Source organism: Trematosphaeria pertusa (genome assembly GCF_010094035.1).
Source record: "Trematosphaeria pertusa strain CBS 122368 unplaced genomic scaffold BU26scaffold_15, whole genome shotgun sequence".
NCBI lineage: Eukaryota > Fungi > Ascomycota > Dothideomycetes > Pleosporales > Trematosphaeriaceae > Trematosphaeria > Trematosphaeria pertusa.
This window is the reverse complement of record NW_022987226.1, coordinates 665,352-690,326: the sequence shown is the minus strand read 5'-3', so window position 1 is coordinate 690,326 and position 24,975 is coordinate 665,352. Positions and strand designations below refer to the sequence as shown.

The 24,975-nt window shown below is 56.5% G+C and overlaps 9 protein-coding genes across 9 annotated transcripts; 4 read left to right on the top strand and 5 right to left on the bottom strand.

The window, feature by feature from the left end:
• Positions 1-194: 194 nt before the first annotated feature.
• On the bottom strand, positions 195-4,647 carry BU26DRAFT_608707 (antiviral helicase). Its single transcript, XM_033835867.1, has 6 exons — positions 1,907-4,647; positions 1,582-1,858; positions 1,341-1,528; positions 1,113-1,292; positions 595-1,061; positions 195-509 (listed from the first exon to the last, which is right to left on the bottom strand). Exons 1-6 carry the CDS (start codon positions 4,622-4,624, stop codon positions 476-478), a joined length of 3,864 nt encoding a protein of 1,287 aa, XP_033679261.1. The 5' UTR covers positions 4,625-4,647; the 3' UTR covers positions 195-475.
• Positions 4,648-4,782: 135 nt separating this feature from the next.
• On the bottom strand, positions 4,783-5,993 carry BU26DRAFT_608706 (Swi3-domain-containing protein). Its single transcript, XM_033835866.1, has 2 exons — positions 5,550-5,993; positions 4,783-5,500 (listed from the first exon to the last, which is right to left on the bottom strand). Exons 1-2 carry the CDS (start codon positions 5,850-5,852, stop codon positions 4,982-4,984), a joined length of 822 nt encoding a protein of 273 aa, XP_033679260.1. The 5' UTR covers positions 5,853-5,993; the 3' UTR covers positions 4,783-4,981.
• Positions 5,994-6,139: 146 nt separating this feature from the next.
• BU26DRAFT_522931 (uncharacterized protein) lies at positions 6,140-8,686 on the top strand. The gene is made up of 7 exons (XM_033829911.1): positions 6,140-6,577; positions 6,626-6,704; positions 6,750-6,868; positions 6,916-7,527; positions 7,585-7,737; positions 7,839-8,152; positions 8,209-8,686. The coding sequence occupies exons 1-7, from the start codon at positions 6,353-6,355 to the stop codon at positions 8,504-8,506; spliced, it is 1,800 nt and encodes a 599-aa protein (XP_033679259.1). The 5' UTR covers positions 6,140-6,352; the 3' UTR covers positions 8,507-8,686.
• Positions 8,687-8,728: 42 nt separating this feature from the next.
• BU26DRAFT_96687 (uncharacterized protein) lies at positions 8,729-9,413 on the top strand. Its single transcript, XM_033836559.1, has one exon. It carries the CDS (start codon positions 8,951-8,953, stop codon positions 9,344-9,346), a length of 396 nt encoding a protein of 131 aa, XP_033679258.1. The 5' UTR covers positions 8,729-8,950; the 3' UTR covers positions 9,347-9,413.
• A 77-nt stretch (positions 9,414-9,490) lies between these two features.
• Positions 9,491-11,208, bottom strand: BU26DRAFT_509181 (uncharacterized protein; the record flags this gene model as incomplete). The annotated part of the gene is made up of 5 exons (XM_033827133.1): positions 9,491-9,899; positions 10,060-10,196; positions 10,345-10,422; positions 10,493-10,942; positions 11,026-11,208. The coding sequence occupies 5 exons, from the start codon at positions 11,206-11,208 to the stop codon at positions 9,491-9,493; spliced, it is 1,257 nt and encodes a 418-aa protein (XP_033679257.1).
• Positions 11,209-11,910: 702 nt separating this feature from the next.
• On the top strand, positions 11,911-14,029 carry BU26DRAFT_96638 (homeobox-domain-containing protein). Its single transcript, XM_033836557.1, has 4 exons — positions 11,911-11,977; positions 12,034-12,788; positions 12,838-13,439; positions 13,486-14,029. Exons 2-4 carry the CDS (start codon positions 12,097-12,099, stop codon positions 13,836-13,838), a joined length of 1,647 nt encoding a protein of 548 aa, XP_033679256.1. The 5' UTR covers positions 11,911-11,977; positions 12,034-12,096; the 3' UTR covers positions 13,839-14,029.
• Positions 14,030-14,530: 501 nt separating this feature from the next.
• Positions 14,531-15,121, bottom strand: BU26DRAFT_96622 (uncharacterized protein). The gene has a single exon (XM_033836555.1). The coding sequence runs from the start codon at positions 15,031-15,033 to the stop codon at positions 14,605-14,607; it is 429 nt and encodes a 142-aa protein (XP_033679255.1). The 5' UTR covers positions 15,034-15,121; the 3' UTR covers positions 14,531-14,604.
• On the bottom strand, positions 15,122-16,150 carry BU26DRAFT_96681 (uncharacterized protein). The gene has a single exon (XM_033836558.1). It carries the CDS (start codon positions 15,783-15,785, stop codon positions 15,210-15,212), a length of 576 nt encoding a protein of 191 aa, XP_033679254.1. The 5' UTR covers positions 15,786-16,150; the 3' UTR covers positions 15,122-15,209.
• Positions 16,151-19,512: 3,362 nt separating this feature from the next.
• Positions 19,513-24,240, top strand: BU26DRAFT_569248 (uncharacterized protein; the record flags this gene model as incomplete). The annotated part of the gene is made up of 5 exons (XM_033833864.1): positions 19,513-20,181; positions 20,239-23,409; positions 23,459-23,539; positions 23,591-24,042; positions 24,096-24,240. 5 exons carry the CDS (start codon positions 19,513-19,515, stop codon positions 24,238-24,240), a joined length of 4,518 nt encoding a protein of 1,505 aa, XP_033679253.1.
• Between the last annotated feature and the right edge of the window lie 735 nt (positions 24,241-24,975).

Below are 24,975 nucleotides of genomic sequence, written 5' to 3'. Positions count from 1 at the left end.
CCAAGATCCGATTCATGGCAGCTGTGAAGGCGCTGACTTGATGTCTCGGAGCAGCGAGACGCCCTGCCAACTTCCATGATGAACACCCTTCTCTCGTTCCGTGTCATCTTCGACGCGGAGATGAGAACAGACCCTACACAGTAGATGCCGTTTCTATGCCTTGCCACTGGCGCCACGCGTGCACAAGAACCTTCCGGGAAACGGCAAAGATTGACTCCATGTCGGACAGTTGATTTGACATCTTGACACCCCTGCCATAGTCGCATTCCCATAGTCCCCATAAGTGTACATGACTAGACTACCGCATCATGCCGTACAACGGCCTCGTGCCGACCACGCCGTCTCCTGCAATAATCCGCCCATTCACGGCCGTTTGGACCATGTGCGACGCAGCCTCATGAATCCTATAACCCGCCAAATATAGGCCGCTCCATGAAACCCGAAACATGGCTTCGCTATGCTGACATGAAACGTCTTACAGGTACAAGCTCGCGCAGTTGCAAATGTCCCTGTGCCCGCCCGTCAGCATCATCCTTTTCTGCCATCGCAGGCATCGGGAGTGTGCAAAGAATAGTGTCGTGGTTTGAAACTCACCGTTTAATCAGCTCCTGGCAAGTCCCCATCTTCTGGAACAATGTCGGGTCGCCGATAATCCTAGCCGCGTTCTTGACCTCTCTGCATGTCTCGTCCAACCTCGTGATGACGCGGACGATGGTGCCTTCCATGACGTCCGTCAGGTCGGTAATGCGGTTGAACGACATGCCACGTGCCCACTCGTACACCACCTCCACCATGCCGAAACGGGGCTTGCTAACAAAGTCGTTGGAGTCATCCGACGACAGAATAACCTGATGGAGCGTTTGGAGGTGATTGACCTTCTCCGATATCTCGACGATCTTCGCCACACCGCGTTCCAGGCTTGCCGTCAAGGTGGGCTCCACATCGGTCTTCTCCTGGAAAACGAAGGACGAAAGCAGTGCAACAATCTCTTCGGGCTCGTACTCTGCTAATACATTTTCCAGGATCAGCTCTGTGAGAACCAGCTCATCGGCGGAATGGATCTAGAGAAAAAGTTAGCAGCTGGATCAGTTGCTCTACTATGACCAGCATACCTCGCATGCGACCTTGCCCTTCAGCTCCACCCGGGAGTCCTCGTCAATGAACCCGAGATCTTTCAGCACTGATATGCGCTGTTCGTAATCAGGCAGCAGCTGAAGGTTCTGGTCCGACATGAGCTGTCGAAGTTGGAGAATATTCTCCTTGATGAGCCATTCGTCATGTTCCATAGCAAACTAGTTCCGTCAGCTACAGACTGAATGAAAAGAAGTCCGCAGTCTTACATGCTTCAAGAAATTAGGGCACTTAAAGCATTCCTTGTTTGTAGCTTGCTGCCCAAGTTTCCGTCTGGCGTCGTCTATCTCTCGGAAGTTCAGATTCTTGATCCTGCCGTAGTCGTATTCGTCCCAGTCCTGGTAATCCCAAGATTTGCATAGAGGTAGGAACTGATCCTGTGCGAGCTTGATAGCATCTGACGATGCGTTATCAGCATAGAGATCTATATTGACGTCGGGATATACTCACCCTTCCTCTTGTTTAAGTTGTCGACGCCTTCTGGGATGTCAATGGTGGTTCGCGTAAAGCACTCGATGTCATTGAGAGGGATGAGGACGCGCTTGAGGATCAAGTCTTTCGGATTCTTCGGCAAGGGTCTGAAGCACTTTGCGAATGGAGAAAGGTACGGCAGAAGGTCGTCAGCCTTGCGTTGCTCGTTCGATGCGATCTCCAGAACTTGGACTGTTGGCTCGTTGCCCTTGCTAGTGCCTTCACGGAGAAGCATCCCAACGGTGCGAATATCATTCTGGGGTCGTCAGTCTATGCAAGTCGCAAAGGTACACCAATTACGCACCTTCTTATATACTACAAGGCGATTTGGTCCAAGTATTCGTCTCCCGACCGGATTGATGAGCAGGGCCAGGTGCAACTCGTTCGTCAACCGTTGGTAATCCATGCAGGCCTGATGGCAACCCTCCAGATCAATGTCGCAGATCTCGCACGGCTCTCGCTTTACCTTTTCGAGATCTGCTTCTGAAAGCTTGACCTTCTTCTCGTGTTCTGGAAGCAATGCTTGAGTAGCATTCTCACTGAAGCTGCGCTTAATCATCTCTTCGATCTTCAAAGCCTCCACACGTAGCAGGTTGAGGATCATATTGTATGTGAGTCGGAATTGCGACCTGAGCTTGGTTGGATCGCCTAGCATCATTTGTCTGAGTCGTGCAACGGGTGGGGCTTCATCTGCTCCCGGAGCGCAAATGATGACGGTGCCCACAGAGTCCAAGCCTCTACGTCCGGCTCGTCCAGCCATCTGTGTGTACTCTCCAGGGAGCAGATCTCGGAATTGGCGCCCATCATGCTTGCGGAAACCAGAGAACACCACCGTCCTTGTCGGTAGATTGAGGCCCATGGCGAAAGTCTCGGTGGCAAAGAGCACCTTTACTAGTGTCCTCGCAAACAGTATCTCGACCATTTCTTTAACGATTGGTAGCATCCCTCCATGATGTACAGCAATTCCTCGGCTCAGTAGTTCTCTAAGACGGGTAATCTGAGGGAGGCCCCTGTCCTCTGGACTCAGTCTAGCGAGCGACTTCTCGATCGTCATATGAATCGCACTCTTCTCAGCAGCGGTGCAGTAGTCAAGGTTTGACAGTGCATCCGCGTTCTCTTCGCAGCGTTTCTTGGAAAACACGAAAATGCAGGCCGGGAGCAGATCCTTGTTGCGCAAATGCTGTACGAGGTGGACCCAGATGTTCCGGTCCTGCGCAGCTGTCGTTCTGCCTCCGCCTCGTCCTGTCCTAGCAATATTGCCCCGACCTCTCTGGGCTGGCGGTCCACCACCGCGTTGAGCTCCTCCGCGCTGACCCGGTTGTTGGCCTCTCCCACGCTGGTTCTGGCCTCCTCTTCCGGGACCTCCTCGGCCGCCTCCACCTCTTCCGCTTTGGGTGTCGTTGGCAGGGGTTGCCTTGACTTTATCTTTGCCAGACAAAATATCGTTCGCCTCTTTCCAACCACTCTCCAAGAACTTCTTGTCCGCGGTGACAATCTTATACATGCCCTTATTGGCCCACAGATAGTGCTCTAGAGGTACGGGACGCATGGGTGTCGAGATGACGTAGATATTTTTCTTCTTCGTTCTGCCAACCCACGAGGCGAACTCGTAGGTATTCGGAACGGTAGCCGATAGAAGGATGAGAGTGACGTGCTCTGGAAGCATGATGATGACCTCCTCCCATACCACACCTCGTTCAAGGTCGTTGACGTAGTGTACTTCGTCAAATATCACAAACTCGACATCCCTTATCAGATCCGCTCCTCGATACAGCATACTCCGTAGAATCTCAGTTGTCATGATCAGGCAACTGGCTTCGGGGCGAATTTGGACATCCCCGGTAAGAATGCCGACATCATCGAAGGTTAACCTGAAGTCGCGGAACTTCTGGTTGCTGAGGGCCTTGATGGGAGAGGTATATATGGCCTTGGTCATATGTTTTGCTGCCAGAGCTATGGCGTATTCAGCCACTACTGTCTTACCAGCAGAGGTATGGGCAGCGACAAACACAGAGTCGCCATGCTCAAGGTGATAGACTGCCTCTTTCTGGAAAGTGTCGAGCTCGAAAGGATATTCGCGGGCCATTTCGGGTACCAGTTCGCGGAAGTTAGGTATCTCTCGGTTGACGTCGACCATGTGCGCCCACTCCTTTCCGCCTTTCCTAGAGGCGGCCATCACGAGCGCACCGTGAGGAGCCAAAGCTGGAAATTCGACAGGCAAAAGAGAGTCTATCTCCTCTTCGCCCCGTGTTTGGCCCTCATCTTCAGGCGCAAGGACTCCGTTAGTTTCAGCAACGCCGTCGAGGGCGTCTTCATCCGCGGCAGACTCGTCCTTTGCCTCTGCCGGCTCTTCACCAAGGGTGTCCTCAACCTCCTTAGCTGTCTTTGTGTCCGTAGTAGGCTTCATTTGAAAATCGAGGCCACGTGTAAAGCCCGGAGGGATTTCCAGCAAACCCCCCTCTGCGCTGAAGTTGATTACTCGGTCAAGACCGCCAGACTTCCTCGAATTCGCCGACTCCTGGCGCATAATCGCATCATCTTCGATAGCTGCGATCGCCTCCACGCCGTCAAGGCCACCAGGAGCAAATGGAAAGAAACCAGCAGCACCGCGCACAAATTCGGCTCGGTTAGCAGGCTTCCTCAACAAAGAGGTCGAGTTCTTTGCTGTCGCAGAGTTCGCTGGGACCGTAACCTCTTTATATCCCGTGACGCGCCCTTCGAGCCCTTCTCGCGTAAAACGAATGATCGTGCGTGTTTGAGTTGGTGCGATTTCAAAGAGGCCGCGATAGTTGGTAGGTGCATCCCATCGCTGCTGCAGTTGGTTCAGCCACTGGGTATTGAATGATTTCGAGGGCGTCAGGAATTCATGTTCCAGCTCCTTTTTGATGTCGTCTTTCGTCTTCCGTTGTCGCTTGGGCGGGCGCTGTTCGCTTGCTATAGAATCTACCCAATTCAGAGCCTTCGCCCCGCCTGCACTGTAGCTCAGCCGAAGCTGATCAAGCTCGTCGGCGAGAGCCTCCATGCTGATCAGTGGAGGGTTTCGAGTTATGAGTGTTGTTGTTAGAAGTCGCAAGGCAACGACAAACAAATGAGTTGCCAAGCCCGGAGAAAAGCGGACCGATCCGCGGGGCAAAGAGCCTCGAAGGGGGAGCACGATGCACAAGCAATAGCAGCTTCCATGCCAGCTTTACTTCTCTCGTGAAACGTCATTCACTCAGGGTATGAGTAAATACCTATGCAACATGATCAAGAACCACATGTACCGCCCAAATACCTAACGCCACGCTATGCATAAACCGGAACCCTTCCGTTCGCTGGGACTTCACTCGGCTCGACTTGGATCACCCTGACCCGTATCTCGCAGCCGAGCGCGCCCATCTCACCACATGGCTTCCATTTCCGCTATGGCCTCCATATCGTCGGCGAATGGATCATCTGCTTCAGCGGCTCCTGTCTTTTGCGCCAGAGTTGCTGACGTCAGAGAAGTATTAGGTGCTCCACTTTCTGCTAGCAGTGCATCTAGCTCATCCTCATCCGGATTATCAGCTCCCGTTGCCTCTGTTGTCTCTGTTGGGTCTCCCGGTTCTTCCAGACGGTGGCCTTGCGCTTCGCTCTCCGCTTCCCTGTCTTTGGCCGTGTTGTCCGACTCCACGCCCTCCATAGGCTCTGCATCCCGCTGAGATGATTGGTCCAGCACGATTGCCTCCACATCCTCGTCGTCCGGCTCCGTAGTATGCCTTGGTTTCCCTTCATCAATCCACTCTTTACGCATGAGTTGTATACGCTTCGTATGTCCCAATTTCTCGATCATTACAAGACCGTCAGCGAATTTAGCGCGGGGGTATAGATCATCCAGCCACAGCTGGTACATGTTGAGCATTCTCGCAATGTCTCCGTACTGAGATAGGTCAGTCTCATGCCATGTATGAATGGTGTCCGCACCCTACCTCATGACCTTTGCCTTTGAATCTGAGGCGCTCTTTCGATATCTTCCTGAGCTTGGGAATGCCAGGATCTGAAAGCAGCCTGTTCTCATCGAGCTTGGGTATTGGCTGTCGCTTCCTGACGACCTTGATCTCTTCATCGATACCTAGCCCTGCATCTTCGGCGGCGTTTTTTTTCGGCGTTTGAACTTGGGCCTGGATATTGCTCGTGTCAAATATGTCTTCCCCGTTCAATGTGCCGTTGAGAATGTCATCCAGTTCGTGATCAGAGGGGACATCATCAGCAGAGGAAGTAGCTGTGGCCATGATGTCGGTAGAGCTCGTCTGCTTCAATGCCGCTGCACCCGGGTCTGGGTAGGTCTCCGCTGAATGAAGAAAGTGGGGTTGGATGCGCTAGGACAGAGCGACGTAAATCAGAAGACGGTACTGGTATGGAGCGAAATGGGCTGATGGATATGAAATGTCCCGACTCACGACGCGTCACGTCGCGATCGCGTGCGGCGACTGCCAAGCGACTAATGACATAATAGGAGCTAAGACCACGGCGAACGCCACTAGTGCAACCTTAATTGCAGCTTCTACCAGGGCTTTTTATCAACCAGCAAACGTCTCTACGCAACAACGTGACAATGCCCTTACGAAGAATGTGACTGATCCGTTTGCTTCAGCAGTGAAAGCTTCCTAACGAGAAGGAATCATCAAGCGCGCTATCTCTGCTATCTCACGCCCATCACAATACGCCAAACCTGGGCACCTGCAATTGGCAACGCTTGCAAAGCTACCACACTCGCGACTGCCTATCTACAATGGCTGTCCCCGATGCCGCCTCTGAAAGTGCCTTGACGGCGAGGCTGAATTACTTGCTCCGACGTGCGCGTACAATCAAGCGGAGCACCTCCATCGATCCTCCGCTCCAGGTCACGGCACTTGTATCAGACAACGAACCCGTTTTGGAGCGGATAGATCCGGACAAAGAGATACATATGCTTGCCATCGAGAGTGCCGCAAAGCACGTCTTCTATGCCAACCTCGTAAGTCAATGGCATGCCATCTAAGAGCCCGCGGCTCATATCGCGTAGGGATCCACCCGGATCGACGACCCGTCTTTTGTTACCATATGGAATCTACTCGACATTCTGCAGTATTGTGGAGACCGAGGTATACACCCCGACAGCCCGTAATGGCATGAGCTAACTCTGCCAGACTTGTGCTCCCAGCAGCTAGTCCTGCTCCTTGTTGAGGAGTTGCTAGACAGTCTGTCTATCGCCGCTTGCCGAACTGCTTTCCGCTTTCTCGAATCACGGAGGGAAGCTATCATTGCCGTATGCTAGCTCTGGACTCATCAGCGTCCCGACTAACTGTTGTGTAGACCAGATCCCAAAACAAAGACTTAGTCATCCTGCGGTTATGCAACGAGCTTCTCCGTCGCTTGTCTCGCGCAGAAGATCCGGTGTTCTGTGGGCGCGTGTACATCTTTTTGTTCCAAAGCTTTCCTTTGGGCGACAAGAGCTCTGTCAATCTGCGTGGCAACTTCCATGTCGAGAACGTAACGACTTTCGAGGACTATCTGAAGACGTCGAGCCCGGAAGGAGATGAAATGCAGGTTGAAGCGAGCCGCCCTGAGGAGATTGTCAAAGAGGAAAGCAAGTCGGAGGAGAAAGAGGCCAAACCAACGAAGTCCGACAAGGCCACCAAAGGGACGCCTCCTACGTTGGACTTTGACACACTCTATCCGGTGTTCTGGTCTTTGCAACATTCTTTCTCAAACCCGCCGAGACTGTTCCATGAGGAGAACTTCAAGCAGTTTCAGAGGGGTTTAGAGGAAACACTCGCAAAGTTCAAGGAAGTGCCCAAAGTCATCCAGTCCGGAGACTCAGCCCGCAGGGCAGGAGGGCATCCGCGATCGGATGACAACCATGACGAATATGCAAGCGCATTCAACCCGAAATATCTCACAAGCCGTGATCTATTCAAGCTCGAGGTTCGCAATATCCTCCCCCACTGTCTGTGTGGAGGCGCTATGACTGATCGCGCGCAGCTGAGCGATCTGGCGTTTCAACGCCACATCCTGGTCCAAGCACTCATACTGATCGACTTCCTCTTAACGCTCACAGAGAAGTCAAAGAAGAAGGCCTACTATCAGAACGCGCAGAAAGCAATGCAGTATGGCTTCACACTGAGCGAGGACGATGTGAGTTCATGCCACCCCTTGACGCTCCCCACTCCCTGCTCGGCTCTAGCTCTCCCCGTGCCACCATGATCATCATCCTTTCGGCTGACCGCAAAGCACAGACCGCGTGGGCGTTGGGCATCAAGAACTCGATTGCAAATTACCTGCAGGACGGTCCAGATGGCAAATTCTACTATCGAATGGTGGATACCGTGTTATCCCGCGATAAGAATTGGGTAAGGTGGAAGATGGAGAACTGCCAGCCGTTCACTCGCGATAGAGTCCCCGCAAAAGACTTCCTGGAGTCAAAATCTGGGGCACAGAGGGCGGTCGCGTCTAAGAAGACTACTAAGCCTGCAACACTGCCACCGACTCTGCAGTTCTTGTCTAACACGGAGGCCGAAAAGGGGCTGTCGCAGCTGAGGCAGCCTGACAGGTATGTTCCGCTCGTCCGATCGGCATCACATTGTCTGTATGCTCACGGGAGATCAGGTTCACCCAGCCAAGCGCAGAGTCATATGCGAAGCAGGTTCGGATGAGTGAGCTAGACCTGGACATAGCTGATGCGGAAGAGGAAAAGCGCCAACTGGAGGAAAAGAAAACAAGCAACACATGGCGCGGTCTCCGCCTGGCGTCAAAGGACCGGCTCAGCTCATTCGACAGGCTCGAACATGGCAAAGGTCTGGAGAGGCTCTTTCAGCCGGTCACGTCGTCGATTGAGGCGACAGGCGATGACAATGCACCCACTGCTCCGGAAGACAGGGATTGCGTTCCGCAAGAAGAGCATTAAAGCGTCGAGGAGCAGCGGCCCGGCCAACAAAGTCAAGTGACGGCGGACATGGCGGAGTAGCAGCAGGGGCAGCAGGGGCAGCAGGGCGCCTACACCAGATAGGTATCAATTGTCGAAGTCTGTTCAAAGCATGCAGCTGTCGTGAAGCTTTTCTCTTTACGATGATGTGCAGGACGGGGAGGTTGTGGCGCTTCGCAGTGGGCTCCGCTTGCGAAGGAAGGGCATTGACCATTGCTAGAGGCAGACGACGTGCATGTCTCCGAACGATCCCCTTCGATACGATCGTGATCCCCCCAGACCTCGACCGACCTCGACCATCGACTGTGCCACTAAACTCGCAACCGCCACGATCCGCGGCTAGACTGGGAAATGCGGCGCAGGCTCTATGCGGCGCCTCGACTTGATGAATAGTAACTTGGGCCATATGCTCGCACCTGGGAGCGGATGGTTGCATGCCAGGCTCACACTCTGCAGCAGCAAGATATTCCGAGAAGAGCGTCGAGCTGTCCCTGGCTAGCCGTGGTGCTGCTTCCCGGCACTCTCGCGCTGCAGCCAGTGGACGTCGCGGGCCGGGGTGGTGGCAGAGGGGCGCGATGGATGGGGGCGCGCCGCAGGTATTGGCCGCACTTCAGGCTCATTGAGCATGCGTTGTCAGCATATCGATCCACCGGCGTGGGTGATTCTGCAGCGTCCCGAAATGAAAGGGACCTTTGTGTATCGTCGCCTGCTCAGGGCCGCCCACGCAGCGCACTGGAGCGGCCTGCGCTGTACGAAAGCAGCGCGCCGCTCTGTTCTGACGTGTGGTGGGACTGTCGCTCTGCCACGGCGCGGATTGAATAGCAAAGCGGCCGGCCTGGAGTGTTTCTGGCTGTTATGAGAGGAATTCCTGTCAGGCGCGCTAGATTCGGTGGGCGTTCGGGGAGCAGCTGCGGCGCTGGAGTGAGCATCTTCTGCCGACCTCACCCCAGCCATCCATGTCGTCTATCAAACCTCCGCGACTATGCCTACGCTCCGTCCAATGATGCGTCGAAAATATCCGCGGCGGACGCTGGACAGCGCGGTCCGGTTCGCTATCGCTGCCCGTCCTGTGCCCTCCTGCTCATTTCCTGGCCGCCTTGCCGTCCTCGCGATTGGGGTGCACCCGCTCAACCACACGTCGGCGTGCTTGGCAGCGTCTGAAGACACCGCGCCTCCGGCATTGCCCTCAGAGATTGCGTATGCCCGCGGGCGTGTCTCTGGCGCCTGCGAAACGTCCGGCTGCTTCACACGTCCCGCGGCCGTCCGGTCGCGCTCGCGATGCTGACGGCGCCGTGCCGTGTTGTGCGCATGCTCCCCAGCGCAGTCTCGACAGCCGCGTCTACAGTACGAGCGCGCCGCCTCAGCCCAGCGCCGGCTGGAGCACTGTTTCCGGCACGGACAGAATCCATCTCGTCAGGTGGGCTGGCGTACCCAGCGCTGATCACCGCGGAAGCACCTCGCACGTCGCTGAGGCAAGCCACCGATGGCGAGAGCTCCCCTGCAGCGAGGATTGATGGAAATTGTAGCCGCCTCACCCAGCCAAACAGGACCGCCGTCGAATGCCGGCTGTCAGAGGGACAGTGCCATTTTGCTCGCCCCGGGACCGGGCGCGGGTCACGTTACGTCGAATGGCACCGCTGTCAACCACAGTTTGACAAGCAGCACCGCTGCGCTAGCCGTGCAACCAGCGAGCTTCGAGAAACAGCAATTCTCCCGGAGCGGGCCGAGCTTTTCGCCGTTGGATCTCATCGTCCAGCCAGATCCGTCGCTCGTTCTGCGCAGGCGCCGCCCATTGGCAGCAGGGCCGGCGAGGCGCTCACTACGACCGATCGCGCAGGTGCAGCAGCAGGGGCACAGATGCAGTTAGGGGCGACGCTGCGTTCGCCGACGCTTGACGCCTGAGGGCTTCGTTTTCATGCAGCAGCACGACGGCGCGCCATGAGCGGCTCAAAGGCGTGCAAGGCTGACGATGCAGCATGTTCCTGACGCAATCTCGCCAGCCATAGCCGTTACGAAACGCCTGCGCGGGAGCCCACTCTCAAGCCACACGCCTCGCAGGGCCCCGCGCTGATAGGCACGCTCGCCCGGACGGGGGGCAGCGTTGCGAGTGCCTTGGTTACTCGACAGGAGCATGGAGAACAGCACGCTGCACCACGCGCGGCATGGTGGGCGAGCTCCCAGTCCGACCTCACCACCACCTCCACCATAGTGGCCAGCTAAAGCAGCGAGACCCCGCAACAAGCGTTGCCGAGACCTGAGCATCCTTGCCGCTGTCCCTGCGGTGCCCTGGCCCTCCCGTTGTGTGCTATGGACATGCGTCTGCCAATAATGGCGCCCCATCTGCGTCGACGCTCGATGCTCAACGCCACGGATCAGGCCTTGTTCGTCGGCGTTTTTCTCCACGGCCCCCCCTGTCCTCTGCAAGCTGTGCAGAGGCCTCCATGTTCACGCACACCTCACATTCTCTTTCGAGAAGGACACCCTGGTGGGCGCCAGCACACCTGATCCCAGCGCCATTCGATTCGCCAGAGTCCGCTCCGTCTCCCCCCTCGTCTGAAAGGGTCGCGTCCCGAGGTACCGCACCCCTGTGCCTCGATCTTTGCCTTGGGGCCCTGCTCGCCCTCGAGGTCAGTCACGCCTCTCGTGGTGTAACAAGCGGCTTCCAGATCCTCGAAGGATAACATGTTTCCCTAAGAAGTCCTCTGCCCTGCCGGTGGTCTGACCCCAGTCTTTGGACTTCTCTTAACCTCGATTTATCCGGATCGTCCACAGTAAAGTGCCGTCAAGCCTTTTCTGTCTGAATGATCTGTCCCGCTCCCCTGCCGCTATCGCTGATATAGCCTCCGTGGTGTTCCTGAGAGATCTTACAAAGGGCACCCTATCGTCAACCACAACTGGGCGCTTGCAGATATCTGGAGCAACTAGCCCACCCATCTCACGTCTGTCAAGTGTCAACCGCCCTCGGTCTCGGTCACCGTCATTCTTTATTTGGCCCACGGTATCACCCTCTCACACGCTGCTATTTCGAGCAGACGTTACACCAAAACTCCGCGCCCCATTCCAGTCTTGGGGGTGCGACATCAGCCATTCAGCCTTGGTCCTGCATATCAGCAATCCCAAACCTCCCCGACGCGGCGCCCCCAGATCTGTTTCTTTGTAACAGACCTGCGACCTTAACGCATTGAGCAGCCTATACGCTCGATCTAGCATTAAAGCATCGCGAAGACCTTCACTTTCTCCGCCGATCACCCGCATCCAACCCCGCACTGGGTTTTGGAGTCCGATCGAAACTGTTTCCCGTCAGCTTTATCGGATCCTTTCCCTCTGCAGCGAGTTCGTGGGGCGTTCGCATCGATCTTTGAAGAGGTTTCGCATCCGAAGTTCGTTCGCTCGTTGCAAGCCTGAGCCGATTGTCCGATAGGATCGCAGGATCTCTAAGGGCAGTGCATCGAGGTAGGCCGCCCCATCCTTCCCCCAGGGCAGCCAGTGCTGACTGTGAAGCTTATTAGGAGCTGGTTCAGCCACAAACCAACACTATCTCAACTTCCCAGAACCCGTCCTTGAAGGTGCCAATGGTGGACGGAAACCTCTTCATTCCGCTCTCTCCGCCTAGCTCGCCGCGCATGTCTGCGTACAGCACGACTCCCGCAGATAACGAGTGGCAATCATCGGATCTCAAGTCTCTGGACACTACCTCCGCGCACTCTGACGGCGACATGGCATTGCTCCAAGCAGAAGTCTCTGCCCACAACTTCGATCTGAAGCGGCCCTTGCTTCGGACACACAAGAGCTTCCCCTATACTCTGGACAGCAAACACCACCACAGCAATGGCGCAGACTCTCCATCACGGGAACGCATCAGCATGAGCAACATCGACGAGGTCGACTCGAGTGAGATGCCAACCGTGACCTTTGGAGGTTCAGCGCCGGCAAGCCCTGTGTCAAGATTGACGCCTCCGTCGCCTCATGACGCGGTCAACGGGGAGAAGAACGAGCCCCAGGGCGATGAGATCATCACTGAGGACATGGATGAGAAGAGCGGCGAGGATGGGGTCAAGGAAGAAGAGAAAGCCCCCATGACAGCTGCAGAACTGCGTGCACAGAAGCGTAAGATGAAGAGGTTCAGACTCACGCACAACCAAACCCGGTTCCTCATGAGCGAATTTGCCCGGCAAGCTCATCCTGATGCTGCTCATCGAGAACGGTTAGCCCGCGAGATTCCCGGCCTCAGCCCGAGACAAGTGCAAGTCTGGTTCCAGAACAGGTAGGCGCCCATCGTATTCATCAACGAGGTCTTGCTGATCCCACTGTAGGCGAGCAAAGCTCAAGCGACTAACTAGCGACGACCGCGAACGCATGATGCGGTCGAGGGCTCTGCCGGATGACTTCGACATGGCACAAGCACTCCACTCGCCTTTCGGCAGCACCCACGGACTGGGGACTCCTCTGGCTTCTCCTGGATCGTACCAGCCCAGTTTCCCTGAAGGAAACATGATGCGTCCTCTGAGCATCGACACCCTGCGGCGAGGGCCGGTTGACTCCCACATCTCCCCCACCGGAATCAGCCCTGCCTTTGGTGGCTTCACCTTCACACCACCCCAGTCGGCAACTGATACCCTTTCTCCAGTATCAAACCACGAAGGCTCTCCTTTCGGCTTTCCTTCTGCGCCTCTTGATACCAGCCCGAGGACATCGAACCCTTTCTCCTCATCAGTCAGCGCTTCCCCGGCCTATGCTGCGCACCATAACATCCCTCGTCTGTCTCTACATGCCGACCGCATTGCAAGGTCTCGTGCGGAATCCTTATCGTCACCTCTCAGAGCCAGCATGAGCGCTTATACAAATGGTCACGACAACAGCTTCAACGGTTCTAACGATTCTGGCAACCACATGCCATACGGCATTGGCTATTCCTGTAAGATCTCCGACATCGTCGAGGATGCATTTCCTAACGGACATAGACTCTCCAGTACCCGGCTTTCAAGCCGCCAGCGCTTCAAGGATGCGCTCCTTCTCGAGCAGCGTCCCACGACGCATTGAACTGAGCACTCACTACACACCTAGTCGCAGCGCGACCACACCCCAAACGGCCACCTTCCCGACCTACACAAGCTCCCCACTTATAACGCCCCAAAGCTACTCCATGCCTCAAATGAGTGCGCCCCACCACATCACGACCTTCCCGAACTCGTACTTGCGAAACGACAATGGCCAGTCGGATCAGTACTCGTCCGGCTCTATTCTGGGAGAAGTGATGGAGAACTCCAATCACGATAACGACGACCAGAACGACCAGATATCACAGTCGTATTGAGCGTTTCGGATTTTGGCGAGCGGCGTTAAACTTGTCGGACCACCACGAGGGCGTGGACTCCGGGGCGGGCTTGTTGCTGGATTTGGGAAAAATTCAAGATGATTATGAGACTACGGAACTTTGCGCTATATGGAGACCGGATGTTGGGAATCGCGAATGCCCCCCACCCAACTGTATGACCTGACGGCTCTTGCTCGGGCTTGACTGGCAGCCCAGTCTTGCTTTCGATGGCACACACACACCCCTGGTGGCTGTTTCATACCTTTCGAAACTCTATTCGGCGTCAAGCGTTTCGAAGCCCCGGGTGGGTTCTTCTACTGATGTTCCTTTTTCTATTTCTGATCTGCCGGGTTTCGGAGTTTCACCTTCCCGCCCTTTCGCAATGCAAACTTGTTGGGGGAACCGGTCAAACACACAAGTTTTGTTTATTTTTGGAATCAGAAAGCTAATGGCGCTGGTATACCCTTCTTGTATCTACTTTTGTTCTTGGCCCATCACACGCTATTATGGCTTCTTTTCTGCTCTCCTGCTTTTTGAGTGGTGGACTATCTACGGATTTCTCTTCTCCCGAACCCGATTTGTTTCCTGCCCTTTTTTTTACTCTTCACTTCAACGATAACCCCCGCTTTGGATACCAACAGACGCCGTCACACCATCATACCTGCAAAAACTCGCTTCGCGTGTAGAAAAATTCTGGTTTTTCGACTGCGAAACCTACCAAATACGAAGTAATGATACCCAATCATCGAGATCACGCCCGTTGACATCACGCCGTTGAGATGCACTCTTTGCTCTTCTCTGCAAACTCGTTCCCTGCGATCTTTGCTAAATCGGACGTATGTTGCATGGCGCGTAGGTACCTTGGCAATAGAATGCTACCACTCTTTTTTGCCAGCGGGAAATAGGAACCAGGCCCGGTACGTACCCTTAATACCCAAGCGACCATAGCACGACCGCACTCTGCGCAGGGCGCGACATCGGAGGAAAAGAGGCAATGATGGCAAGAGCCGCAATGCAGTAAATGGAGGAGCAGATCAGGGTCGCGCGCGCGCTCGCTAGCACAGTGGTCGTTCGACAAGCAAGCGCAAGCTTCCGAGGCAAACGATGGGACATGCTCGGCTCGCGCTTCGCACGCAGCAGCGCAGGCCTCAAGAACGAGTCGACCGACCGACCGACCGCAGAATGCAGTTTCCATGGCCCCGCGGAAACAGTCGCCCAGTGAGCTTCAGGCTGTTCCTGAGCGGCAAGCCGCTGCGACTACGATAGTCCCGGCAGGGCGTCATGCTCAGAACATTCCATACAGCAGCGCGGCTAACGGTGCTGGTTGCAGAGTGCAGGCGAAGATCGCCGTGCCGGGTGGGCAAAGCCAATCTATCTTTCTCTCCGCATGATCACTTTTCGCAGCAATCTATCTCCACACTTACCCCGGACGCCTCTTTCCCCCTCCTTAGGCTTCGGCTTCTCGACGCTCAGGAACCGCGTTCCGTGCAGCGAATGCCCACAGAAAGCTTCCATGGCTAAATTGGCGAGTCGTGCGCAAGCACGCTCCCCTTGCGTACGATGGGAGGGGTCTATAGTATGAATCCATGTACCGTAGCGTGGGCTGGGCAATATTCCGATTTTGCGGGGAACGTAGGATTGAGCGAGCATGCAGGACGCTCGACTTGGAGCTGCGCTGGGGTGCGGGATGCGATGAGGGACGACTGTGGCTGTATGCACATGACGCCGGGATGATGAGAGCGTCGAGAGGCCCTTCTGTGGTTGAGCGGTGGATTTTAGGTTGATTAGAGTTATTGAGGTGCATAGATTAAACGGCGCCGTTCTGCTTGCTTGCGTGTGGGCCTGGGGCTGCGGACTGGGGCGGGCAAGGGCCGGATTGATGATCTGATAGATTGAGTGTGGAAATTGAGGCGCGAGCGCCGGCTCGCCGTATAGAGGCAGGGACATGGAGCCGCGGGTGATTTCTCCAAGGCCTTGCTGCAGATCTTAGGCTTAATTACGGGCTGGGCGGTGCGTGCTAAGAGCGCGCGGCGAATTGGGTGATTGCTGGCTTTTGCGTAGCTTTTCTTCCAGGCGGCTTCCAGAAGTTCGAGAAGCTCGAGGGGTGCGCTGCCGCTATGGCGGGGGTTGCTGGCAGGCAGGCCCGCTGTGCGCGTGATGCGATGATCATGATGGGGGTTTTCCAAGGTTGTCGATAAGGTTTGCGACGTGGCGGTGTGCGCTCTTCGATGCGTTGTTCTAGTTGTTTACTCGAACGACTATGGGCTGGGGATATTATGTAAGGAAGGCAGGGGAGGGGGGAAGTGGCCAGCCGCCAAGAGGGGGTGTCAGCGAAAGCGAGGCGCTGACCATCCGTTGCTGAGCTCAACGTCAGGTTCGGATTTGCGAGCTCTTTGCAGCGTCGGCTCCGCCTTCGCGAGGCCGAGTCGTGTCAGTGCTCTCATGATGTGGAGTGCAGCCGCTGCTTTTGCGCGCCACATACGAAGATACGAAGGGTTCGCATTCTTGGTGCTGACCGGAAGTTAGGCTAAGGCGCTCGCGAAATGTCCGTGTGGTGCAGGTACGGTACAGGTGCAAGCATCGTTTGGAGGCTGCTCGGAACGTCGTTCCTATGGCGTGTAGCACGGTAACATTAGCTCCCCCAGGGCCCTTGAGCGACGCGGATGGCTTCGCACCGAGCATCCTCCGCATCAGCGGACATTAGCTATTGCTCCTTCCCGTTCTTAGTTCAGGGACCGCAGTCATGGTGGATGCAACAAGAGACATCGGCATTCCAAGACCGCGCCTTGTAAGACGTACAGCCTCAGCGTGTGAGATGCTTCCGGCGGTGCGATTGGTGCGTCGCGGTTTGGCCGCTCCGAGACGGCGCTTTCCTATTTGGGAACGGAGTGAATGCTCAAGGCGGTCTGATTGGAAGGATAAATACGAGATCACGTGGAGCCAGGCAACTCACATGTGAGACGGGACTTGCCCAAACGATGACAGCGCAATGCAGGAGAAGTGCAAGGAGAGGCGAGGAACGGTACAGGCGCAGCAAAAGCGAAGGTATGAAGGTATCTTCCAAGGTTCCCCCTCCTGCCCAAGAGGTTCCTTTTTGACCCGCTGCAGCCCCAACCACAGAAGCAAAACTGTCGACTTGCTTCAGGCGACGTTGGATTTGACTCTTACCTGCCTTTTCCTTTCTCGAGCGGGCCGTATTGTGGGCTGACCGAGGATCAAGAGGCTGCGCGAGGCGCCTTTAGTGCCCGATGGCCCTCTGCAAGTCGTGCAGCCTGCAGGTCGTTGATTCCCGAGCAATGCTCCAATGCGGTTGGAGATCACCGACGTGTTTTGCTTCTTTGGGCGGCTTGACGCTACTTTGGTCGAGGAGCGCTTGGGTAAGGCAGTTGGTGATGGTGTGCATCCAAGGACGAGGCCGACAAGGTGACGGTGAACGTGATTTCGATCACCCTGTTCTCGAGTATCTAGGGTATCGTGGGGTACGTTGGGCGCTGTGGTGAGCGGAACGAACTGGCCGGCAGCTCAACAGAATTTCTCCGTCCCTGCTCCTTCATGCGCCGCATGAACATGGCGTAGGAAAAGAGAAGCGAGGGGACGTCCCGCACGCCGTGGAGTCGCGGAAAAGCGGCGAGCAATGCCAGCACATGCGGTGGCCTCCTGCAGTCACGAGCTCACAGTCACTCACAGTCACAGCCGACGCGCAAATAGAAATACCGGTCGCCGTCCTCCAAGCAAAGCCCTCGAATTTCGGGACCAAAGGTATAAGTCGACGCTGTGCCATGGAGTCACCGTCCTGCACGGGCATCTAGCACGCTCGCATCCGCTTCCGTACCTAGGTACCTGACCGTTCGCTGCGTCCCACAGCAGCAGCCTTGTTTCGTGGCATGTTGGGTGTTTCGACTCCCGGGTTGGAAGGGCTGTGTGTGCCGGCTTCATCCCCGGCGCAGCACCAATGGCACGACAGTTGCCGCACAGCGGGCTGCGGCTTCGGCTGAGGGCCGTCGCGGTGCTGCTGTTGAACGGCCTGCGCGCTGTGCTACACCGCCTGGGAATGAGTCATTTTCGGCTTGGTCGGCGTGGACGAAGAGCTGGCGTGGTCTGGGGAGTTGGGACGCATGAGAGCGGGGGGATTACAAGCCCGCCCGTCCTGATGATGCCAGCCAGGGCGATAGGCATCACAGCGCGTGCCGGAGCCCACCGCAGGGTGTGTTTCTTTGAGCTGTTACACAGGACAATGGGTAATTTTGTCGTTTACTTTGCGCACTTCCGAAGTGATGTCTCGCGCCACGTCTTCCACGCCTTCTAGAAGCAATTAGCGAACCGGTAAGGCAGAGGTCTGCTGTGGCAACGGCAGTCCGCCTTATCGATTGCTGAAAATAGGGGCGACCTGCTCCCTATCCCGTGCGCTTGGGCGTCTGATTGGCCGTGGGGGCTCGGAGTTAAGCGGACATGAGGTTCGAATGAATGTCATTTAAAATAGCCTCGTCATTATGCATGTCCTCGCATGCGCGCGAGACGTCAACGGTTCGCTGGTCTGAGGGCTTGTAGGAGGAATGCAGAGAGCGAGTTGCGATTGCAGAGGAGGAGTACAAGTCCAGATGGCAGCGCCGGCAGGACCAAAGGGGCTTTGTCTGCTTTTTCGCGCGCCCCTGGGTGGTGTCGTCCCGAGACGATGCGACACTCAAAACAGAATGCGACAGCAGCGGCGACGAGGCAGCTATAAATGTTTGAGATATGGCCTCCCGCTGACCTGGTACAACGACTCGAATCGTTGCTGCGAGTGCTGGCACAGGGCAGATGCAGACCATGACCGTGTTTGCTCGCATGGCCTGCCACGGGAGCGACTCCCGAGCGGCATAGGAGACCCAGAGATACGAATTCCTGGCCGTGGCGCCACCCGCCCAGTTTTCTTGCGCGCACATTCACGTCCAGACGACGGGCGGCAGTGGTGAGAGTGCATGCGAGTGGTGCGGAGCGGGCAGTGACTGGTGACGCACTCACTCCGCCCTCCCTCCAGGCAGCCGGCAGCCTCGCGAGGCCGTCTGCAGCGGACAGCGAATAGACACAATGCGACCGCTTCCCAACACAATAGCAAGCAGCGCAGGCAAACCAGCCCGGGCGTGAATGGCAGCATCAGCAGCTGAGGGCGTGTTGGGTCGGGCGCGCTCAGGCAGTCGCCCGTGGTTGGGGCGTCATCCATGCTCGCTAGCCGAGACGGGGCCTTAGAAATTTCCTCGCCTCATTTCTCCTTCACCCCAACCTTCTTCATCACGAAGACACACCTACACCCATCCCCGCAGCGGCCTCAGTGAGCATTCACACGAGGCGCTTGCCGATTTCGCACAGTCCTCTGTCGAAATCCGTCCCCAGAGGCACCTGTCGAGGACCCGCTCACTGTCGCAGTGAAGGCGCTTCGGACAGCCGCAGCCCAGTCGCCCTTTTTCAAGGAGCAGACTTTTCGTCCTCCCCCTTCCTTTCGTTGTACACTCCTTTCTGCAACCGAGTCGCGCGCTCCCTGCAGACTCCTAATACCCGCCCGCCCGACTCTCGCGGATCTGAGATTCAGCGACCGTCGCACGCCCTCGCCGCGACCGCGCAAGCCACCGCCTGCACCTCGCACCACACGCCCACACGCCCGCACAACCTCACCCACGGCCCACGCCCCAGGTTTCTAATGAGTGCATCCATCTCGAACGCGCTGAACCCGCCGATTGCCGCCGCCCAGACCGCCGCCGCTGCGAACTCGCCCTCCCCGGGACCGTCGTCCGCCAACGTGGCCGCTGGATCGGCTCAACAACCCACTGCCCGCAGCTCGTACGCTAACGCAACCAAGAAGACGTCTTCTTCGCCGCCGATTGCGAGCAGTGGTGCGCCGCCCGTCGTGGCAGTGGGAGGACCGCACACACAGCATGGCAAGAGCTCAATTTCGCCCGTGAATGGCAGCAACCCCATCAAACCCGCCGTCCCCGCCATGGCTCCGACCATCGTGAACAGCAGCGGTGTCAACGGCGCCCCTTCACAGGGCGACCACAGCCGCAAGTCGTCGGTCACTATTAGCGCAGCCGGCGCAAGCGGGTACATGCCCAACGGCACCCCGGTGACCTCCCGAGCGCCCAGCGGCCTAACATTCGGCAGTATGGCTGGCTCGCCCGCGCCTTCACACCCAGCGCCAAACATGCAAGGAGGACTCAATCCGCAGATGAACCCACGGATCGCCAGCCCTGCGCATTCACCATCGCCAATTCCTGCCCCCGTGTCTGGTGGCAAGCCTGAGACTCTCCCAACACGTCCTGGCCTCGGCGGGATCCAGTTCGGTGGCGGCAGTGACAGCGGCGAGCCCAACGTAAGTTATAACGCTCCCTCACGCTGTTTGAAGAATATTTCTCTCACACAACCACAGAGCCGCCCCATCTCCCTGCCACCACAACCAAACGTACCTCCCGTTCACATGCGCCGTGAGAGCTCCCAGTCCGCGCACTCTCAGTCCGACATGAGCAACCGAGGATTTCCCAACGGCGGTCGGGGTCGTGGCGGCTTCAATCCTGGCTATAATCCACAAATGGGTCATCCCTCACCGCAGCCCTACCGCCCGATCCCAAACCAAGCGCCGCGAGGACCCGGTATGCCTCCTGCATTCCAGCCTCAGATGGGGATGAATTCTCCGTACAGGGCAAATAGGTCTCCCGCACTCACCCCAGCTCAGCTGCATCAGCAGGCGCACCAGGGGATGCCTTTCTATCCCCCACAATATTCTCAGCAAGTTCGTATACCTTCCAGTATCTCTGTTCCTCCTTCAGCGCTCGACTCCATCAGCAAGCCGTATCAGCCTGTGGATGGTGCTCGGAATCAGCTGTCTCAGTCTCCTCTTCTCTCGGCGTCCTCGATGCAGCCCCAGTTTCGGTTGCCTCGCGGCTCGCCGATCGCTCTCTTTGAATCTTTCGACCCTTTCAGCGCGAGTTATGGCAACGAGCAGTATCTAACGGAATTGCAACATCAGAACATGTATGGCATGCCTCAGCCCGGTCTCGACCCCTATAACGGGTACTATGGCCAGAGTTATGGTGGCCTCCAGCAGAGCATCCATGCGTACCCAGGCGTGCCAGCCAGCCCTGGCCGAGGACATGCCTTCCCGCAGCAGCCATATCAGGTGCCTTATGGGCAGCCACCGCAAGCCCAAGGCATGACTCGCACTCCGTCGAACATGTCCGAGCGGCCGCCATCCGCCGTTCCGCAACCGCAGACTCCGGCGATGACCAACGTTAACGCTCACGTATCACACACGCACACGCCCAGCGCGACTTCTGGTTCGCCGGCGCCGAATGCCTCGACTTTCGCTATCCCTCCCAAGAAGTCTAGCAAGGCGATCGTGATTAAGACTGCCGATGGAGAGATCATTGACTTCAACAAGAAGGCTTCCTCGCCCGCTCCTCCTGCTGTAGTCACTCAGCCGCCGAAGTCCCCTGTGGTCGTCGCTTCTCCAACCCCTCCCCCGAGGTCCGAATCGACGCATAGCAGAACCGAGAGCATCGCTGCTAAGACGGACAGAGAGAAACAGGCCGACTTTGTTGCGCAATTCAAAAAGAATCTCGAGGCGGAGAAACAAAAAGAGGAAGCGGAGAAGAAGGCTGCGGCCGAAGCAGAGGCCCAGGCTAAGGCTGAAGCTGAAGCGAAGGCTCAGAAGGAGAAGGAAGAAGCAGACGCGAAGGCGGCTAAGGAGAAAGAAGAGGCTGAGAAGGCTGCCAAAGAGAAGGAAGCTGCTGAGGCTGCGGCAAAGGCTGAGGCTGAGGCAGCAGAAAAGAAGCGGCTCGAAGAGGAAGAGATGGAGCGCATGATTGCCGAGATGGAGGCCGCCGAGAAGGAAGAGGAAGAGCGAATGAAAGTCTACGAGGAGAAGAAGAAGCGTGAGGCCGAGGAGAGGAAGGCGCACGAAGCCGAGCGCATCGCACAGGAGGAAGAGAAGCTTCGTCAACAGGAGCGCGAGGCCGAAGCTGCAGAAGAAGCTCGTGCACGAGAGACACCAGAGCAGAAGGCCGAGCGCGAGTCTCTGTTTGCCTCGTTGAAGAAGAACACCCAGTTCGGTCCTGCCGCCATGATGCACCAAGAAACCGGTGGCGCTTCTACTCCTCCGGTTGAGCCAGCTGTTACTCCACCCGCTCAGCCCAAGACTGCTAAGAAGCCCGCCCCGGCGGCGCTCAAGATACCCGGAGCCGGAACTCCCATAGAGCCCGCTCAGCCCACAGCAGCGATGCAGAGTTTGAAGAGCGCCCGATTTCTTGAGGTGAAGAAAGAAATGGCGATCTACCCTAACGGCATCCAGTCTCCAAACCCCGCGCTCAACCTCAGCAGCAAGGGCAAAGGTCGACAATACGACAAGGACTTCCTACTGCAGTTCCAGGATGTCTTCAAGGAGAAGCCGTCCGTTGACTGGGATATGAAGTTGAAGGAGACCGTCGGTGATTCGACGGATTCTGCCCGGCCGCAATCCGCTCGTGCCCCGTCAATGATGGGCCCCCGTCAGAGTTCTCGCCCGGGAATGGGATCTGTAGGTCCGATGGGTTCATTCCAAGGCATCCCTAGCAGGACTCTACCTCCAGGTACGACATCCGAGCAGCGTTTCAGAGAAGCATCATCACACCGAGGACCGATGACTAATCCTCTAGCGCAATTCGTTGCGCCTCCCCGGTCAGGTGCCTTCCCCATCCAAATGCAGCGCAACCCGTCGTTCCAGAACATGTCTCACGCCGGTCCTGGTTCTCCTCGTGTGGGCAGCTCCGGGGGTAAAGGCAATAGCAGAAGGGGTCCGAAGGGTCCTAACAGGAAGGAAGAGGCAGCTATGCCATTGACTGCTGGACAGGAGGTCAAGGGTCTTGAGCGATCGACTTCTGGCTGGCAACCTCCTAGCCGAAGCCACGCCGCGCCTGTACAACTTGCAGGCCACATGGCTCCAGATATGGTACAGCGTAAGGTGAAGGCCGCATTGAACAAGATGACACCCGAGAAGTTCGACAAGATTTCCGACCAGATTCTCGAGATTGCTGCCCAGTCCAAGGATGAATCGGATGGTCGCACGCTCCGACAGGTCATTCAACTCACTTTCGAGAAGGCTTGCGACGAGCAGCACTGGTCCTCAATGTACGCCAAGTTCTGCCATCGTATGTTGGCGACAATGAGCCCGGACATCAAGGATGAGAACGTCCGCGACAAGCATGGCAATCCAGTCGTTGGCGGTGCTCTCTTCCGGAAGTATCTCTTGAATCGATGCCAAGAAGAGTTTGAGAAAGGCTGGGAGGTCAACCTACCCGACAAGCCCGAGGGTCAGGAAGGGAAAGAAGCAGCCCTGCTCTCCGACGAGTACTACATCGCTGCAGCCGCAAAGCGCCGTGGTCTCGGCTTGATCCAGTTTATCGGCGAGCTGTACAAGCTCGGCATGCTTACTCTTAGGATCATGCACGAGTGCGTGCTGAAGCTTCTCGATTTCGAGGGCCTGCCTGACGAATCTGCCATTGAATCACTCGCCAAGCTGCTTAGAACCGTGGGTGCGACCATGCACGATACAGACACTGGTCCTAAGGTACGTCGAGGTGCCCTTCTCTCCGATAAATCATACTGACCAGTGATAGATGCTCAATGTCTATTTCGAGCGGATCGAGAAGATTATGAACATGGACGGTCTGCCTTCGCGTCTTAAGTTCATGCTCTTGGTAAGCAAGCATATCCCCTCTTCCCAAAGATAAGACTAACATTTGGCTCAGGATCTTTGTGACTTGAGGAGGGCTGGCTGGAAGAGCAAAGAGGACAACAAGGGCCCCAAGACCTTGGCAGAGATCCACCAGGAGGCTGTTGCTGCTCAGCAGGCCGCTGAGATGGAGCGGACGCGGTCCCAACGCGGGCCTCGTATGCCGATGGGTCGCGGCGATGCTCGCTCGTTCTCTGGAGGTGGCTTCATGCCTCCGCAAGACTATCCCACAGGCCGTGTGCAAATGGACGACCTTCGCAAGCTGTCCAAGGGCGCCTCTGGGCGTGCGGCAAACAACCCAGGTCTCGGACCAAGCATGCTTGGGAGCCGTAGCGGCAGCGGTCGTCGAGGCCTTGGCCCCGGTAGCAATCTGATGGGCCGAGGTGATGACTCTGGTGCCTCCTCTCGGACAGGTACTCCACCCGTCCAGAAGGATAAGGAATCCACGTCCCACGCGAATTCTTTCAGGTAAGTCAATCTGCTTCAAGTCCCTGTCTGTACATGAAGCTGACAGTCACCAGTGCGCTCATGAACCTCGACAATGAAGGTGCTGGTGAGGTCGGCTCACCCCCTTCAACAGCCTCTTCCCCTCCACAGTCGAAATCGATCCCCGCTCGATCGAAGTCGCCGGCCACCGAGGGTAAAGCCACCAAGGCTTCCGAGTGATTACCGTCCCTCATACCTTCATAATGGTCTTTCGAGCGTGCGCGATCATACCCATAGACGACATGGCACGCGGTAATCTAATATGTGTTGCATAGACGGGGCATTTTCTGCGCGCATTGTATTGCATTTCGCGGGGTTCCTTAATTTCGGCATTCCAAGACCGATACAAAAGTTTGTTGTGGGTCGGCGGGCTATCAAAAGAATGGGACATGGGGACAAGCTTACATTGTTTCCGGCCTACCTTTTTCAGCACTGCGACTCACACATCCGCTTCTTCGGGGGAATTTCCATCACTGGCGTTCCGGATCGGTCCAATTTCCATGGGGTATTCTACGGGCTATCGCCGCCTCTGCGTGGGAGAAGCCTTCTTTCCTACACTCTTACCACGCGGCTTCGCCTCATGCCCCCGCTAGCGTTTCTGCCGAGCGTCTCGGCGGCTCTTCGGGCACTGCTTTATTACCCTTTCTTGCTTCCTTCCTTTCTGTACCCTGTGTTTCTATGGCAAGCGAGAATTAAGAGCTGGCGGATTTACTTACCTAGGGGGCTTTCCACGTGGAGAGGATGGGATCCTAGACCTTTCTCTCCTTCCTTTTCAATTACCACTTTTCATCTATCTGCTTCTCGTTTCTCTTTGATGCAGTGATGGGGCAAAATTGCCGGCGGGTGGCTGGACTGGGTGATGAGGAGCTTGCTTCGGCATGGTTGTGATAGTTCGGTGGAGGCGGCTCAGTGACA

Coding starts and splice junctions, on each gene's coding strand:
- BU26DRAFT_96638 (XM_033836557.1), top strand. CDS start 12,097: ATGGTGGACGGAAACCTCTTCATTCCGCTCTCTCCGCCTAGCTCGCCG. Junction 12,789..12,837: donor CAAGTCTGGTTCCAGAACAG/GTAGGCGCCCAT, acceptor ATCCCACTGTAG/GCGAGCAAAGCTCAAGCGAC. Junction 13,440..13,485: donor ATACGGCATTGGCTATTCCT/GTAAGATCTCCG, acceptor TAACGGACATAG/ACTCTCCAGTACCCGGCTTT.
- BU26DRAFT_522931 (XM_033829911.1), top strand. CDS start 6,353: ATGGCTGTCCCCGATGCCGCCTCTGAAAGTGCCTTGACGGCGAGGCTG. Junction 6,705..6,749: donor GCAGTATTGTGGAGACCGAG/GTATACACCCCG, acceptor TAACTCTGCCAG/ACTTGTGCTCCCAGCAGCTA. Junction 6,869..6,915: donor GGAGGGAAGCTATCATTGCC/GTATGCTAGCTC, acceptor ACTGTTGTGTAG/ACCAGATCCCAAAACAAAGA.
- BU26DRAFT_608707 (XM_033835867.1), bottom strand. CDS start 4,624: ATGGAGGCTCTCGCCGACGAGCTTGATCAGCTTCGGCTGAGCTACAGT. Junction 1,859..1,906: donor GCCTTGTAGTATATAAGAAG/GTGCGTAATTGG, acceptor TGACGACCCCAG/AATGATATTCGCACCGTTGG. Junction 1,062..1,112: donor AGGGCAAGGTCGCATGCGAG/GTATGCTGGTCA, acceptor CTTTTTCTCTAG/ATCCATTCCGCCGATGAGCT.
- BU26DRAFT_96622 (XM_033836555.1), bottom strand. CDS start 15,033: ATGGAAACTGCATTCTGCGGTCGGTCGGTCGGTCGACTCGTTCTTGAG.
- BU26DRAFT_96687 (XM_033836559.1), top strand. CDS start 8,951: ATGGTTGCATGCCAGGCTCACACTCTGCAGCAGCAAGATATTCCGAGA.
- BU26DRAFT_96681 (XM_033836558.1), bottom strand. CDS start 15,785: ATGTCCCTGCCTCTATACGGCGAGCCGGCGCTCGCGCCTCAATTTCCA.
- BU26DRAFT_608706 (XM_033835866.1), bottom strand. CDS start 5,852: ATGGCCACAGCTACTTCCTCTGCTGATGATGTCCCCTCTGATCACGAA. Junction 5,501..5,549: donor TCAAAGGCAAAGGTCATGAG/GTAGGGTGCGGA, acceptor GACCTATCTCAG/TACGGAGACATTGCGAGAAT.